The sequence below is a fragment of the Nerophis lumbriciformis genome, linkage group LG08 (genome assembly GCF_033978685.3).
Source record: "Nerophis lumbriciformis linkage group LG08, RoL_Nlum_v2.1, whole genome shotgun sequence".
NCBI lineage: Eukaryota > Metazoa > Chordata > Actinopteri > Syngnathiformes > Syngnathidae > Nerophis > Nerophis lumbriciformis.
The window spans coordinates 35413345-35430451 of NC_084555.2; the positions used below are offsets into that span (position 1 = coordinate 35413345).

General features: G+C 38.1%; 2 protein-coding genes across 4 annotated transcripts in view; both read right to left on the reverse strand.

Annotated features, from left to right (window-relative positions):
* Positions 1-149: 149 nt before the first annotated feature.
* Positions 150-11890, reverse strand: cipca (CLOCK-interacting pacemaker a). 2 transcript variants are annotated; one of them, XM_061968786.2, is made up of 4 exons: positions 11733-11890; positions 11055-11169; positions 5927-6096; positions 150-2282 (listed from the first exon to the last, which is right to left on the reverse strand). In XM_061968786.2, exons 2-4 carry the CDS (start codon positions 11158-11160, stop codon positions 1545-1547), a joined length of 1014 nt encoding a protein of 337 aa, XP_061824770.2. In that variant the 5' UTR covers positions 11161-11169; positions 11733-11890; the 3' UTR covers positions 150-1544. The 2 variants fall into 2 exon arrangements, with proteins under 2 accessions (XP_061824770.2, XP_061824771.2); XM_061968787.2 differs by having other exon boundaries at positions 11728-11890.
* Positions 11891-12061: 171 nt separating this feature from the next.
* Positions 12062-17107, reverse strand: part of pgfb (placental growth factor b) — a 168074-nt gene continuing 163028 nt past the window's right edge. For both annotated transcript variants that reach the window (XM_061968803.2, XM_061968802.2), the window contains 5 exons: positions 13489-13697; positions 13341-13420; positions 12961-12990; positions 12820-12882; positions 12062-12740 (listed from right to left, as the gene is read on the reverse strand). In XM_061968803.2, the coding sequence (XP_061824787.1) occupies positions 12719-12740; positions 12820-12882; positions 12961-12990; positions 13341-13420; positions 13489-13697 (404 nt within the window). In that variant the 3' untranslated portion in view covers positions 12062-12718. The remainder of the gene's footprint in view (positions 12741-12819; positions 12883-12960; positions 12991-13340; positions 13421-13488; positions 13698-17107) is intronic.

Consider the following 17107-nt stretch of genomic DNA (forward strand, 5'->3'; position numbering starts at 1 on the left):
TTCCTGGGTTTAATCTGAATAAAATGAAAGAAAAATTCAAAAGTCCAACAAGACTACTGAACTGAAAACAAAAATAAGGAGAAGAAGCAACTGTGCTACAATTAGAACCTCCTGGTCAATTATTTATACCGTTCATTAGCATCAAAGATGTACATGAGCCTATCCTAGTTTTTGTTGCATTATGACAAATGTATCACTTATGTAAAGTTAAAGAGGAAACTACTAATTATTTGTATAAATGTGGTCATTTTGCGGTACGTTTCGTCGTTACTAACACTCTCAAATAAATTAAGTTAGAACTGAATTTTTAACCTAAGTAAAAACTTAATTTTGGGCCGTAAACAATAGATTCAATTAAGAACTAGTTACAGTGTGCAGTGGAAGAAGACACTAGCCTGTTTCACAACTGCAGCTACAAATAGAAGGGACAACGTTGCTGAGCTGACTTTTTGCACTTCATTATGTCTCCTAAGCGTGAGCAGTCTCTACTGGTGGTAGTGCGTAAGACAAAAAGAAAGTGAAGTTAAAAATTGCTAAACTCTTAAAAAATGTTAAATAAATCAAAATCAACTTTGGCCACATGTTCAGTCCAAGCCGCACAAACACCGTAAACATCATCAAAGATGATGTATTTGAACATGTGAATGGATCTTCTACTATGAAATGGACACTGATAAAAAAGCATAGTTCTTTTTTGTATCGCTTCATTGAATTCTTGTATTATCTTTTTTGTGACTGCATTTAATGTCTTTCAAGTGTTCAGTGTACGGCTGCTACAATATTTTGCCATTTAAATGCTATAGTTTACAATGTAAGCCTTCCATTAATTTAAGGTGACTAGCGTTGAGATAAGATTATTTTCAAAAAATTCATTCAATAAAAACATATAAACAATGTCCCTTTTTTCAAGCGTTACTTTAAGTAAGAGATCCCACACAATTCTTGGTAGACTAAACTTTGGTGACATCTGTTATTGTGCGTGTTGTGCCATGCTTGTACCGTTCACCACAGACTAGGAGTCTCCAACTTATCTTATCCTTAAAGCTACTTCTACAAAATAAAAATCAGCAACATAACATTTATTTTTAATATCTATTTCAAACCATACAAAGAGAATACGCTTGTTTTGCTAGATAATTAACTCAATGTTTAGATCTGCAACTGACATTTTGTAGTAAAACGTTTTGTGCTTCTTTTCAGTATTAATTTCTTTCTAATTCAGTTTTTATTTATCACTACTAGAGCTACTTTGACAACAGATTTTGGGATTTACATGACTGGAAACATTTAAATTTGACTTTAATTAGGTTGCACATTTCCACTCAAACCGTAGTCATTGTCTTTGTTCTATTTTGTGGTAATTTGTCAATAAAGAGGGGAATAATGTCTGAATTGAACAGTTTTACAAATACAGAAAATTCTTTGAGACTTTGGTGAGCTACTGGTTGGAGACCCATTAACATATGTAGATGCTGTAAGTTAGCAATGGCGGAAAGAGGAAACGTATAACCATGTCTCTACTCGAATGGATGCTGCGTGAATTGTTACTTGTCATAGTCCTGCAGAGACAGCTGGAGTTTAGTCCACAGATGAGGATCTCCACTTCCTAGCGCTTCCAGCAGGAGAGCCGTTTGCTCCTGCAGCAGTTGCAGCTGACCCTGCGTGTGCTTGTTCTCCTTGATTAACTGCTTGGTGCGCATGGTGATGCCCAGTAGGCCGCAATTGCTAAGGATGTTGTAGGTATTGCTGAATCGCGTCAACTTGCTGCTTTCTGCCAACAGGCCGTCTTGGTCATTGTCAGAACACGACAAGTTGGGGTCTATATCAGTCCTACAAGAACTTGCGCAGGCAAGCACGGAGGAGAGAGACTTCTCGCTGAGCTGCTCTGAGCTCTCAGCCGACAAAGCCGAGTGGTTGTTTGTGTTTTCAAACTTGGCCACACTCGCCTTCCTGGGAGCCTGAGCAGCCCACTGAGTGGTGGGTGTGCCATGCTGCTTGTTGCCTTGCTTGCGTCTACTGTGTCGCTGGTCATATGCGGAAAATGCACTCTTCATTCTCGAGGACCGCTTTGAAGGCGCAGTCACAGGATTTGGGGCGATTCTGGGATATGACTTGACGGTGGATGTGAAGCTTTTTGATTGCTTGACATTTTCAGAGGCTGTTTTTGGTGAAGTGCTGCTGTTTGACATCATGGGTTGAAGCAGAACCATCGGAGATTGAGACATGACATTGAGGGATGAAGGAAAACCCCACTCTTTCTCAGCTGGAGTCACTGGCGAAGGCTAAGTGAAAAATTGAAAACTGATTAGTACAGTCGTACTTAAATTAAGTAAAAATGATGAAGAAAATAAACCCATATAATTTCAATTGAAGGCTCTGATGAGTGACATGTATGACAACATTTATTCCAAATTCAGTTTGAAATTGAAATCTTAAGTGTAATACAAAATGCCTTTCACAAGCACAGCAGTTTTCAGACCTAAAAGAAGCACTTTGCCCAGCAAAAAAGTGCGCACACATTTTTAGTGATGGAATTTTTACCAGCCCATACGTCGAAAAGCGGTTTTACAATAATTTAAAAAGTGCTGGCAGTGCCTCTGTTACCTGCCGTGACAGAAATACATATGCCTAAAAAAGAAAGAGGCTCCCCTCTGCAGTCATTTTTACACAAACCATGTAAACACCAATGCATAGTTCCCCCTTTCCAGTGTTAAAACTAGTTATATTCAAACACAAGTACAAACCCCGTTTCCATATGAGTTGGGAAATTGTGTTAGATGTAAATATAAACGGAATACAATGATTTGCAAATCATTTTCAACCCATATTCAGTTGAATATGCTACAAAGACAACATATTTGATGTTCAAACTGATAAACATTTTTTTTTTGCAAATAATCATTAACTTTATAATTTGATGCCAGCAACACATGGCAAAGAAGTTGGGAAAGGTGGCAATAAATACTGATAAAGTTGAGGAATGCTCATCAAACACTTATTTGGAACATCCCACAGGTGAACAGGCAAATTGGGAACAGGTGGGTGCCATGATTGGGTATAAAAGTAGATTCCATAAAATGCTCAGTCATTCACAAACAAGGATGGGGCGAGGGTCACCACTTTGTCAACAAATGCGTGAGCAAATTGTTGAACAGTTTAAGAAAAACCTTTCTCAACCAGCTATTGCAAGGAATTTAGGGATTTCACCATCTACGGTCCGTAATATCATCAAAGGGTTCAGAGAATCTGGAGAAATCACTGCACGTAAGCAGCTAAGCCCGTGACCTTCGATCCCTCAGGCTGTACTGCATCAACAAGCGACATCAGTGTGTAAAGGATATCACCACATGGGCTCAGGAACACTTCAGAAACCCACTGTCAGTAACTACAGTTGGTCTCTACATCTGTAAGTGCAAGTTAAAACTCTCCTAAGCAAGGCGAAAACCGTTTATCAACAAAACCCAGAAACGCCGTCGGCTTCGCTGGGCCTGAGCTCATCTAAGATGGACTGATACAAAGTGGAAAAGTGTTCTGTGGTCTGACGAGTCCACATTTCAAATTGTTTTTGGAAACTGTGGACGTTGTGTCCTCCGGACCAAAGAGGAAAAGAACCATCCGGATTGTTATAGGCGCAAAGTTGAAAAGCCAGCATGTGTGATGGTATGGGGGTGTATTAGTGCCCAAGACATAGGTAACTTACACATCTGTGAAGGCGCCATTAATGCTGAAAGGTACATACAGGTTTTGGAGCAACATATGTTGCCATCCAAGCAACGTTACCATGGACGCCCCTGTTTATTTCAGCAAGACAATGCCAAGCCACGTGTTACATCAACGTGGCTTCATAGTAAAAGAGTGCGGGTACTAGACTGGCCTGCCTGTAGTCCAGACCTGTCTCCCATTGAAAATGTGTGGCGCATTATGAAGCCTGAAATACCACAACGGAGACCCCCGGACTGTTGAACAACTTAAGCTGTACATCAAGCAAGAATGGGAAAGAATTCCACCTGAGAAGCTTAAAAAATGTGTCTCCTTAGTTCCCAAACGTTTACTGAGTGTTGTTAAAAGGAAAGGCCATGTAACACAGTGGTGAACATGCCTTTTCCCAACTACTTTGGCACGTGTTGCAGCCATGAAATTCTAAGTTAATTATTATTTGCAAAAAAAAAAATAAAGTTTATGAGTTTGAACATCAAATATGTTGTCTTTGTAGTGCATTCAATTGAATATGGGTTGAAAAGGATTTGCAAATCATTGAATTCCGTTTATATTTACATCCAACACAATTTCCCAACTCATAAGTAAACGGGGTTTGTATAATTGAAAAATATCTGTCTACAAAAAAACACATTCACCAGGTCTCATGCGCATTTTGTCCAATTAGAAGCCTAGAAAAGTAGCCAAAGCTGATTTGGTAACATTGTGAAGATAAACAAACGAACATACCTGATTATAGCACCTCTGTTGATCAATATAGTGATATATTACATAGATAGAAGTTTACTGTCATTGCAACATGTACAACGAAATGTACGATGACGTGTAATATGTATCTTTAAAAATAACACACTTAAGGGAGCCCAGGAAACAATATGTTCCTTTTGAATTTACCGGTACGTGTTTCAAGGCGCACTGACATCTGCCGCTGCACAAAACTAAAGCATTACCGGTAATTGCACTGAAATAAAAATTCTCGGCCAAAACCAAAAATTGAAAATGAAGAAACCAAAACCGAAAAACCAATAAAAATGATTCTGCCAATTATTATTCCCAACAATGCATTTATGGCTATGCCTGTGTACTAACATCGCTACAACCAAGGCATTGCAAATGGAAACAATTATATCTATCCTTTAAAGAATTAAACAATCATAAAATCTGAAAATATTTAATTACCACTGGTATTAAAACAATATAAAATACAAATAATGTAGGTACACATTCTTGTTCTTTTAAAAACAAAGCACCCAACAACATTGCGCCTTGGATCATTCGGGAACTCAAACTCGTTTGTCGGGGGTAAATGAGCACTACGAAATTTTTTTTTCCCCCAAACAAATATTCCTTTTCCTCACAATGACAGCATTTCACTTACATTTGTGTCAATTTCCCTGATATTCTGCGTTTTACATCATATTTAATTTTATTGGCCAATTATGTGACTCTGGCCGCAGTAACGTTAATGCAGAATTTAAATGACTTTACTTTTTTTTAAGTTTAGTGATTATTGATTTGGTTTACTAGCGTTGTGTCAAATAAGTAGCAACCATGGTGAGATTCCACACTTCTAATAAACGTGCTCTGCTTTCATTCATTTGCTCCTCATCTGTTTTACCGTCACAAATTCCCCTTTATCGTTTTTTCCCCCGATTATTATATTTTTATGATCCCGAGAAGCCATAATCAAAGTCTAAATTTGATTAATTGTCCAGCCGTAATTGATTATATATTGGAAATACATGGTATTTTGGGGTGTTATCCCCCTGATAATGTACACCAAAATTAACCGAAAATTGTGACCAGAAAACTGTGATAGGATTTGAACCGCAGATTTTGTGAACCGTTCCATCCCTAATTTACTCTTGAGCAAACAAAGTGCACAATCCCAACTTTAGGTAGAGTAAAGGTTAGAAATACAAAACAACAAGAAGTACAGCAACCTTTCCTTTCCTGAGTTTATCCAAGTGTAGTTATCAATAACGTTTTTTAATATTAATTTATATAAATAACGGTAATACTAACTGTCAAGAGTTTTACCGTGGTTTTAATACAGTTTATCGTTACAGCCTTAATAACAACATAAACATATTTTTCGGTTTGGCCGTTTCTCGTGCATTCTCTGATATGGTTTGCAATTATTAAATAACCATGAGTGAATCCCTCAAGGTAAAATAAACTAAATCAGGTAAAACCATGCTGTGTTTACCTGTTTGAGAACAAAGTTATTCATAATCAGCATCGGAGACAGTCCAGCGTACGAGCCTCCCATCACAGCCAGCTGCACTCCAGCCACGTCGTGGCCGATCGTGGACCTTTTTCTCCCTGTATCTTCAGAGTCCGTCCCATCAACTGCACTCAGATACCCAGAACTGGCATCTGGAAGGGACAGAAACAAGCCACATCCTCTTGTTTAACAAGTCTAATGTTACCAATACCTGTAGTAGAACATTACACTATTATGGAAACAGTGGCAGATTTAGATAAGCATCAGTGGAACGCAAGGAAAATAAACCATCAACTTAATGAGGTCCCATCGTTTATGACCGAAGTGACCTAGTACAAGACAGTCTACACGCTACACAATATGACCTAGATCTCTTTTTCTGATTGCCGCTGACCTTGTATACTTTTAGAAACAGAAATAAAAAAGTAGATGGTGCTTGAACCAAGAGCAGGTCGCATTAAGTGTTTGGTGCATCAAAAAACTTAAAGGGGTCCTATTATACAATATTTTTGTGTATTTGGGATCCCAATACGTCCCAAAAATTTGAAATCAAACCATGGAGGCATGCCGGAGATATTTACAAAACAATCTTGCCTTCTTCCAAACATGCCCCAAACAAGCCGTTTGGAATTTGAGACGATTGTGACATATTTTGCCTTAGCTTTCAGTGAGTCAGCCATTTTCATTCAATTTTAGTCCAAAATGTAGTCAACAAACAAATGTTTCTTTATCCTCTTGTTGTGGGGCACACTTGCTCGTACATGCAAAAATCTTCCGCTGTAGCATATAGTTCTAACTTATATCTGTTAGTAGAAACAATATGGAAGCATTAAAAACTACAACATGGCTGATTGGGTGGAGACTCAGTCGGAGGGGGATTGGCCTTGAGAAGAACTTTTTCAAGTAATTTAATACGGCCCACAAAATGGCGTATTCTAAAGGAACATTCAGAAAGCGACTTAAAGATGGGCTTTACAACAAAATCTATGTAACATTTTTTACCCAAGCATCACCATTACATGTTATGTCTTGCAGACCACAAGGAAGTGTTTTAAATGTAGAAAAAAAAATATCATAATATGACCCCTCTAAAGGGGAACTGCACTTTTTTTTGGAATGTTGCATATCATTCACGATCATTATGTAAAACAAGAAGACAAATGTATATTTTTTTAATGCATTTTAAACATACGTAAATAAAAGTCAGCTTAGTCAATGTGTTGTCCTCTTTCCACCCATAAAAAAACATGCAACAATACTCCATTTACATTTTGTGACTTGAATATTAGTGATATCGTTATTATAGTGCTAACGCAGACAGACTATTTAAAGCTGCGCCGTGATCACAGAGAGCTTACTAGCTTGTGTGGTAGCTATGTTGATATCATCAGCTGGTTTCTCGCCTCAGTGCTAGTTAAAGTTTATTCTTGACCATTAATAGGAGAAATATAGCCTTAGAGGAAAATCTAATTTAAAATATTTCTATGCACATACAACACTTAAGAATTTTAGCATATCAGTATGTGAAATTCAATTATGGAATGGATTAAGCAAATAAATCTAACAACACACCAATGTGATTACGTTTAAGAGACTGTTCAAACTACAAGTGTTTATTCACAAAGTACAAAGAAGAACAATTATAAATATCTTGAACCTTTTAAAAAAAAAGAGACATGGATTATTTATGTATTTAATATATTTGTTTATTTATGGTAAATGTATTTGTTTTTTCTTCACTGTTCTGTTATCCAATCAATCCACTTTATTCATATAGCACATTTAAACAACAAAAATGTTTCCAAAGTGCTGCACAACAATATTAAAAACAATATTCAAATATTATCCGTAGCTCCACCAATAACTGAATAAAAACAAAAAATAAATAGATATAAAACCAATATAAAAAAAATATGATTAAAAACGATGTTAATGGGTAAAACCAATTAAAACAGTAAATAGAAATCAAAATTTATAAAAAAAAAACACAGAGGACAACAGAGGACAGAGGACCACACAACTCACGTAGTGTTAAAAGCCAAAGAACAAAAGTGGGTCTTAAGACGAGACTTAAAACACTCCACTGTGGGAGCAGTTTGAACATGGAGGGGCAGAGTGTTCCAGAGCTTAGGGCCGAACACAGAGAAGGCCCTGTCTCCCCTGGTTTTAAGTCTGGTCTTGGGCACCACGAGCTGGAGCTGGATCTCGGACCTCAGAGGGCGTGCAGGAGTGTAAATTTTGATGAGGTCCGAGATATACTGAGGTGCCAGTCCATGTAAAGCTTTAAAAACAAACAGCAAGGTTTTAAAATCAATTCTAAAATGAACAGGGAGCCAGTGCAAACTCTGAAGAATTGGGGTTACCGGTATATGCTCGCGTTTCCTGGCCCCTGTTAAAAGTCGTGCTGCCGCGTTCTGGACTAACTGCAACCGGGAGAGAGCTTTTTGGCTAATGCCAGCATAAAGTGCATTGCAGTAGTCCAGGCGACTTGAAATAAAAGCATGCACGACTTGTTAAAAATGGTTAAAAGATAAAAACGGTTTTACCTTTACTAAAAGACGAAGATGATAAAACACGATTTTAAAACGCCATTGACTTGTTTGTCAAGTTTAAAATCGCTGTCTATAGTGATGCCAGGGCTGGTGACTTTGGGACGCACATAATTTTGCAATGGTCCCAAGTCAGTGAGGGCCAGAACAAAAACTGAAATTTCCGTTTTTCCCTCATTCATTATTAAGAAATTCTGGGCTAACCAAGCCTTGATGTCACATAGACAGTTGAGAAGGGGTGTCAGGGGGCCGTGGCCTTTTGAAATCGGCATATAAATTTGGCAGTCATCTGTTACAGAGAACAAAGGAATGGGATAAGACTGCTGTGATATGAAAAGGGGTAGGATTAAATACTCTGCTTCTACCTACTCCTTTTCGGATGTGCTGTAATGAAACAACCGGAAATATGTGATGCATTACACTGTAATTGTATAGTATGTATGTTCAAAATAAATTGAACTGAAAGAACAGAACTGAACTGAACCTCGATAGAAGGATGAAGACATAATACGACAAATTGGTCAACTTTGGTATCCAAATTGGACCTGGAAATGGCGAGAAAGACACGAAAAGACGCTTGGTTCCAGTCCCTTTTTTCTTCACGAGGATTCGGAGTAATTCTTCATCTAAACAGGAATTTATGAACATCCTAACAGTCAGAATCCCAGTGACAGCAGACATTGTACAGTAAGTGATGTTTTACTATGTTTGTTGGCTTTAATCAAGTCTGCAATGAGTAGTAATCAATTATGTTGTTGAAAAAAAATCGAATGCGATGCGTTTTTTAAATTGATGAGCCGCTGTATGCTTAAAATTACAAAAATACATAAATATTTCATGTTATTATGAACATGCCTGTTACTACATTGCATATGTTACATTACATATGTTCTTACAGTGTGTATATAAAACCTTGATGGAAGTGTTGTTTTTAAGCGCTTTATAGCCAGAATAGAGCGGCTACCATAGGCTTTATTGTAAGCAGACTGTTTATCGCATTTATTTACGAGTTAGAATCATAAAAAAATTAAAATGTGTGTGCTTATCTTACATAAGGACTGTGAGTGATAGGCAAAATTAAAAAAATATATAACCAAAAAGAGGGCTTTGCACTGGGAGACCCCTTATCAGCAATAATGAGCAGTTTTTTCATAGAAGACCTAGAAACTACCGCCAACAACACAGCACCCATACACTGCAGACCTACCTTTTGTAAAAGATACATGGATGACATTCTGGAGAAAACAAAAATGGGACACACACACAGGATCTTACAGACCATATCAATAGTATTGACAAGACAGGAAACATCAAATTCACACATGAAGAGGAAATAAACGGGACCATAACTTTTTTGGACATGGAAATCCACCGCAAAGATGACGGCAGTCAAAACATTACTGTTCACCAAAAACCGACACACACCGACCAATGTCTACTCTGGACCTCCAAACATCCCAAAGAACACAAACTATCAGTTGTGAGGACACTATGAATGGGCCAACATCATTAAAGAAGACAAGGATAGATCAAAAATGCACTCAGAAACTGCCAACATCTGACCTGGGCCATCAAAAAAGCGGAACAAGTAAAAAACAAAGAAAAGAAAACAAAGAAGAAACCCAAAGTAAAACCTGAAATAAAGAACAAAGAGGATATAACCTTACCATACATTAGGGGAATAACAGAACCAATGAAAAAAATGGTAAATGGTAAATGTGTCGTACTTGTATAGCGCTTTTCTACCTTTTTAAGGAACTCAAAGCGCTTTGACACTATTTTCCACATTTACACACTGATGGCGGGAGCTGCCATGCACGGCGCTAACCAGGCCCATCGGGAGCAAGGGTGAAGTGTCTTGCTCAAGGACACAACGGACGTGACTAGGATGGTAGAAGGTGGAGATTGAACCAGTAACCCTCAGATTGCTGGCACGGCCACTCTCCCAACTTCGCCACACAAAATAAACAAGAGTTAAACCTCACACAAAAAGAAAACATTTACTTGTGCATCCAAATCACAAAATAGAACGAGACAAGGAATGCAATGTGATTTACGAAATCCTGTGTGAATCATGCAAAAAAATCATACATCGGAGAAACGGAGGACATTCAACACAAGGAAGAAAGAACATAAGAAAGAATGTGACAACAAAGACAACTGGAAGGTTTACAAGAACCCTAAAACAAAAATCCAAACAGGAAATCTTAAAATCAGTTATATCAGATCATCGCAAAATTAATAACCACATCATGGACTGGGACAGCGCCAAAATCATCGGGACAGAAAGTAACAAATTCAAACGATGGATTAAGGAGGCGATCGAACTAGGGAAGTGGCCCAAGGAAACCATCAATCGAGATGAGGTAGCATTCATACTCTCTCGCATACCTGGGAATCCCTCCTCCATGAACTATCAAGCGGCGTAATTTTCTGATTACAAAAACATTTGAAAAGTATATGAATAAAAAGACATAATGAACCTTTTTGAGCAACATTTTTACAAAGTGCAGTTCCTCTTTAAGGTTTATTTGAACACAAAATTGACAAAAAAATAAAACCTGAGAAGCCTGAATCCTGTTCCAGGTCCTGCTTCACTGCTCCATGTCGTGCCCCCCTGGTGAACGATGGCGTCCTGTGATAGACAGATTGACTAAAACGGCTCATGATGGTCTCCTGTGTGTAGCAAAAGACACATTTGAATTGGAATGATGACGAATAACAACAGCAAGTAACTTAATTGCAGTAAACAGTGTTGTCTCATGGCGTTTGAATGTTGACGTCTTAATTCTACAGATAATTCATTGATGACGTAATAATCCAGTTATCCAGTCCAATGATTCAGACACATTTGATGATAATCCTAATCTGCTACAGGTTACTAATGACGTCAATGATTAAATCAATATACCTATAACTAATTAGGTGAATGCAATGTGAGATATACATAATGGCTACATCACAAAAATCCATGCGTGTCACGACGTCAGCTAACGTTAGCTAGCAAACGCAAACGTGATTTAAGCGAAATGTGTAGTAATTTGTCAAAGTTATCGACCACATATCAGAATAACACACTGAGGACATTGACAATGTCTGACAAAGTATAGCATGCCTTTATTTGCTTTGTTCAAAACGCATGCAGGCTAACGTTAGCATTTCGCATCGTTGGCGTGGCAACCAACCAGTGGCAGGACAATAAATGTATCTATTTCTATAAATCAGGTTGTTCACCTTACCAAGACGTTTCCGTGTTGAAAACAAATTCCCGTGAATATAGAAATATAATGTTTTTCCCACAACGTTGAAGTCCGTTATCCTGTTTTCTTCTTCAGCACGTTTGACGTCACATGTTGTTGAACGCTTCTTCTTCGTTGGTTTTCATAGCGATTGACAGTCATTCAGGAAGCTTTACTGCCACCTGCTGGTGGCTGCCAGAACAATAAATAAAAAACCCTAACTTCAATGGTCAACATTTACAATAAAACTGCTTACATGTGCCAGAAAAAAAGTGCAAAGGACTACAATTTGATAAATCTCATTTATTTATACAAAAATGATTTTGGGACATTGCTTTGGTTCATAAAATTCACTGGTCATCTTTAAGTCTGAACTAATTGTTAGGTCACATGATGCAGAATATTATTAACTCTTGCACAAAGTTTATTTAAATATTCCCTGTGTTAATTCAAAATAAACTAATATCTCACTGCACTGTACTTTGGTGCATGTCATACTACAATACTAACATTGTTTTTTTCACCAGACACTAGAGGGAGACATTTCACTTTAGTTATTAGTGAAGGCAAGTTTATAAAAAACAACCTTTTGGTCCATTTTTACTTTGCTGTTTCTATCAATAAATATAGATATTAAACATGAGTAAGAACCTTTAAATACCAAAGAAATGTACCAATTACCATACCTGATACAGTGATAACTAGTCTGTTTAGTCCTACATTGCACTTGCACTCCCAGGTGTCCAACGTGTCAGCCTTGTAACAACAAGCTTATCAGCAATTAAAACACATTTTCTGTCGAACCTTGTCATCACAAACACTGCGCTCATCACCAGACGGGCGTGTCTTCTCAACAACCCAGACGTTTGGAGTCTCTGGCTGCACACTCAGTATTGAAAGGTGAGCGAAAAGAGACTTGACGCTGCCACTGGGCTGGGAATAAATAGTGAGCCACACTGCAAAAGGGCTTTGTCGGGCTGCTGCAGTTACCTTCGAGGGATCTGGCACCTGAACGACACAATGAATAATAATAATGAGAAGTCAATTATTGGTGTTTTGAATCATTTGTACTGTGTTGGGCCTTCACCTGTCACAGTCTTTCGTTTTTTGTTTCTCCTTTCTCCTCCGTCCTTTTCCTCTTTGTCTTTTTCTAAGTGCAAAGAAACACTATAGATAAATTCTCCATGAAAAAAATCATTAGGCTCTTTAACAATATTTTTGGTATTACCTTTCAACCTTGACAACTGGGTTTTTGACTCTGAGAAACAAAATACAAGTGAACGTATCAATATCTAGGCAAGCCATAATATATTATGTTTTGATTGTCACACCTTCTCAAAGAGATGCAGTGCAAAAGCTGTATCCGAAATTCAAATGATCTGCTCTGAATGTGCTGTCAGATTCATACTAGTTGTTTGCAGTGGTGTAGAACTGTCCTGTGGTATACTGCGACTTGTCCCTATTATTTAGGCACACTGAAGTAGCTAAATAAAGTCACTAAATGAGTTCTACAACCCCAATAATAACCATACTGTTTGATACAGCTCTTGTAATGGATCTCATTTAATTGTGCAGATGCATCCAATATACAATGATGGTTTTTCTTACCTACATTCACATGTCTGATGCTCCACAAAGGTCATCTCAACATATTCCTCGCCAAGCTCTGCTGGCCTGATTTTCAACAGCTGATGAAGAAAAAAAAAGGGTGCAGATTAGCAAAATGCAAGGTGCCAGTGAGCTATAGTTCACATACCTGCATTGTCACATTAGTGGTGAGAGTGGGGTGGCACTCCAGCTTCTCGTCTCCGCAGCAGCCTGCACACCTCACCAGAGGCACACAGGCGGGGCTGTAGATGTACTCGACCTCTGACGGGTACTCTTGCACCACATCCACCAGCTTTTCGATGGTGCGACACAGGCTTCGAGCCCACACTTCTTGGAACATCAACACGGTGGGCGTGGCTTGAACAAATATACCAAGCAGTGGTAATATTAGGACGACACTACTGTCACATTCACACATGTATCACATGCTATTTGCATTGATTTTGGTGTATATGATATAAACATGTCAATCAATCAATCAATAAAATCTGTTGCTGACATTATTTCATCAAATAGTGTCCAGGGGCATTTATTTACTCAACTGCAGAGAGTGCCGGTGTTTATTGGCGGTTGAGTAGGGTGTTTTTTTTGGACAATGCAATTTAAATCAGCATTAAAGGACCTATTATATTTTGTATAATTTTTATCCTGAAAAATAATAACACCTAATCCAATCCAGCAATTCCTCATCTACTGCTGCTAATTGGTTCTGGACATGACCACCATAAATGAATGTCCGCGAAGTAGGAATCATTCATTATAAATCGAATATTTTAATAGTTATAGCATAAAAAACTGTTCAATACCTTCTAAATAATTGTTTTAATATTATGAGAGCACTCTAGACATGAAATAACACCCTTTAGTCACCTTTGCACTCTTTTAATCCAATATAGTAATGCTGCTTGAAGCGGAGCCAATCAGTGGCCACGGTGTGATCTGATTTATTTCATTTAGCTATTTCTATGCTTGAAAATGCTTAATTTAGAGACAAAATGTTGTAGAATACGCTTTGAAAATAACAAACCCCCCCCAAAATTTGCTGCTGCAATATTTTAAGCGAGATGTGGCGAGGGGCGACTATACAACAAGTCTATTGTACAGATTCCTTAATTTCACTCCTATGTATCCTATGTATCATCCTGAGAATCATCCGCGTGGGAAAGGAGGGAGATGTCTCCTGTACTTTTTCAAAAGGCAGTTTTTGTCCCCTGTACTTTTTAACATTCAACAATAATGTTACGCTTTTGAATGGAGACAAGTCAAAAACTAGCGCCAGGCGGAAAATGTAAGACTGAAGCATGTCCCTTTAGACCACTAATTTAAAACCTCATTGATTGGCCTTCTTGCCAACGTGACAAATTGACAGCATGTGGCAGCTGAATAATCAGCAATCAGATGAGATAAGAGCGAGTTGGCATCCAAAAAACAATATGAATCACGAACAAGCAAGACAAATTAAAAGTCCAAATAAGACAAGTCTCGGGCTCCACTCAAAGGTACAGTACAGTACAAAGGGGATCATTATTTGTCACGGTTTACCTGACAGATGAAACGTGATGAATTGGGGGGATGCACTATACACTTTAGATCCCAAATGGCAGCAGAGTGTTGAATATCTTAAAAATGTTTTTGTGGCAATTCCAACTTTGACAAAGCGTCAGTTGCTATTTAGAGCAGCGCTTTCCATAATTTTCAGCAGACTTCAATCTGGACAAGTCGCCAGTTCATTACAAAAAAGAAGTCGCTAGTTCATTGTAGAGCAATGGTGTGACTGTGTGTTTCACAAATATCAGTATTGGACAGTGCTCCAGTGTGCGCCCATTCAGAGGCTGCATTGAATTGTATTATGAAATATTCAAGTTCTACTCAGTATATAATAATAACTAAATAATTACTTTTGTCAGATGCTCATAAATAGTAATTATGAGCATAATAATTAATTATGAGCATATGATGAAGGTCAGTTACATTATCATGATGTGTTCAATGTGGTGCTGTAAAATAGTGGGACATTTGAATAGCCTAAATACAAAAAAGTTAAATGTTCAAATATTTGTTATTTGTTTTCATAGCAATATAGAATAAAAGACACCATAATAGCTGAAAACATCCATCCATCCATTTTCTACCGCTTATCCCTTTCGGGGTCGCGGGGGGTGCTGGAGCCTATCTTAGCTGCATTCGCGCGGAAGGCGGGGTACACCCTGGACAAGTCGCCACCTCATCACAGGGCCAACACACATAGACAGACAACATTCACACTCACATTCACACACTAGGGCCAATTTGGTGTTGCCAATCAACAGCAAAATCAAAAAGACTATTTGGAATTTCGGACCGTTTTACACTGACTTTCATATCATAACATTAACTGTGACTGTTGCAGGTGGGGAAAGGGCTTTTAGCAAACTGAAACGAGTTCACAACTATCTCAGATCCACAACAAGCCAATAGGTTAAATAGCCGTGCTAAACTTACAATTGAAAGCCAGCTAAGCCGACAGTTGGACTTCAAAGACCTTCTGATGAGACTTGCAGTGAACAAACAAGCCAATTTAAACTTTAACTTAGATTAGATGAGGCTTGTTGTTGTTTATGATATTTGCCTAAAACAACGTGTTCCATGTGTTCTTTATTTTTGCTTGCACATTTACTTTCACACTGTCTTGACTCAGGACACTTAGTTTTTTTGCATATCAGTGCTTGATTGGGAAATACAAAAAATACCCACTATACTTATTTGTTGTATGGTTAATTGGAATTGCAACTGATGAAATAATAATACAATGAAAATAAGACGACTAGTAATACATAAATTACAGAATAACACACCAACTTGTTAAGTCGCTAATTATAAAAAAGGAAACACATTGGGTCTATTACACCAGGCATAGTCAAGAACACTGAAAAAAAATTAAGTTGGCAATGAATATGGTAAAGGGGCCCACACCGATATTCTTTCAGGGGGCCCAGAATTCCTAGAAACGGCCCTGCATACAAGACATTGTTGTCTTTGAGGTATTTTTTTTCATCGTAGATTCCAACCTGGCCTGCCTTCGTCATCCAATAATCAACATGTTTTAGACCAGTGGTTCTCAACCTTTTTTCAGTGATGTACCCCCTGTGAACATTTTTTTAATTCAAGTACCCCCTAATCAGAGCAAAACATTTTTGGTTGAAAAAAAGAGATAAAGAAGTCAAATACAGCACTATGTCATCAGTTTCTGATTTATTAAATTGTATAACAGTGCAAAATATTGCTCATTTGTAGTGGTCTTTCTTGAACTATTTGGAAAAAAATATATGAAAAGAACTAAAAACTTGTTGAAAAATAAACAGTGATTCAATTACAAATAAAGATTTCTACACATAGAAGTAATCATCAACTTAAAGCATACTTGCCAACCCTCCCGGATTTTCCGGGAGACTCCCGAAATTCAGCGCCTCTCCCGAAAACCTCCCGGGACAAATTTTCTCCCGAAAATCTCCCGAAATTCAGGCGGACCTGGAGGCCACGCCCCCTCCAGCTCCATGCGGACCTGGAGGGTCCGCATGGAGCAATGTTATTGTAATATATTGAGTTGGAGGCAATAAACAGGCGAGGGGATGAAGTACGTCTCTTTACTGTAGACTTCAGAACAGACTCACACACTTGACGTCAGGTGCGCAACACCACGTAAATCGTTGGCCAACCAAAAAGTAACCCCAGTACGCTATAGCCAACATTCACCAGGAGATGGCAACAGACAAACATAAATCACTCTA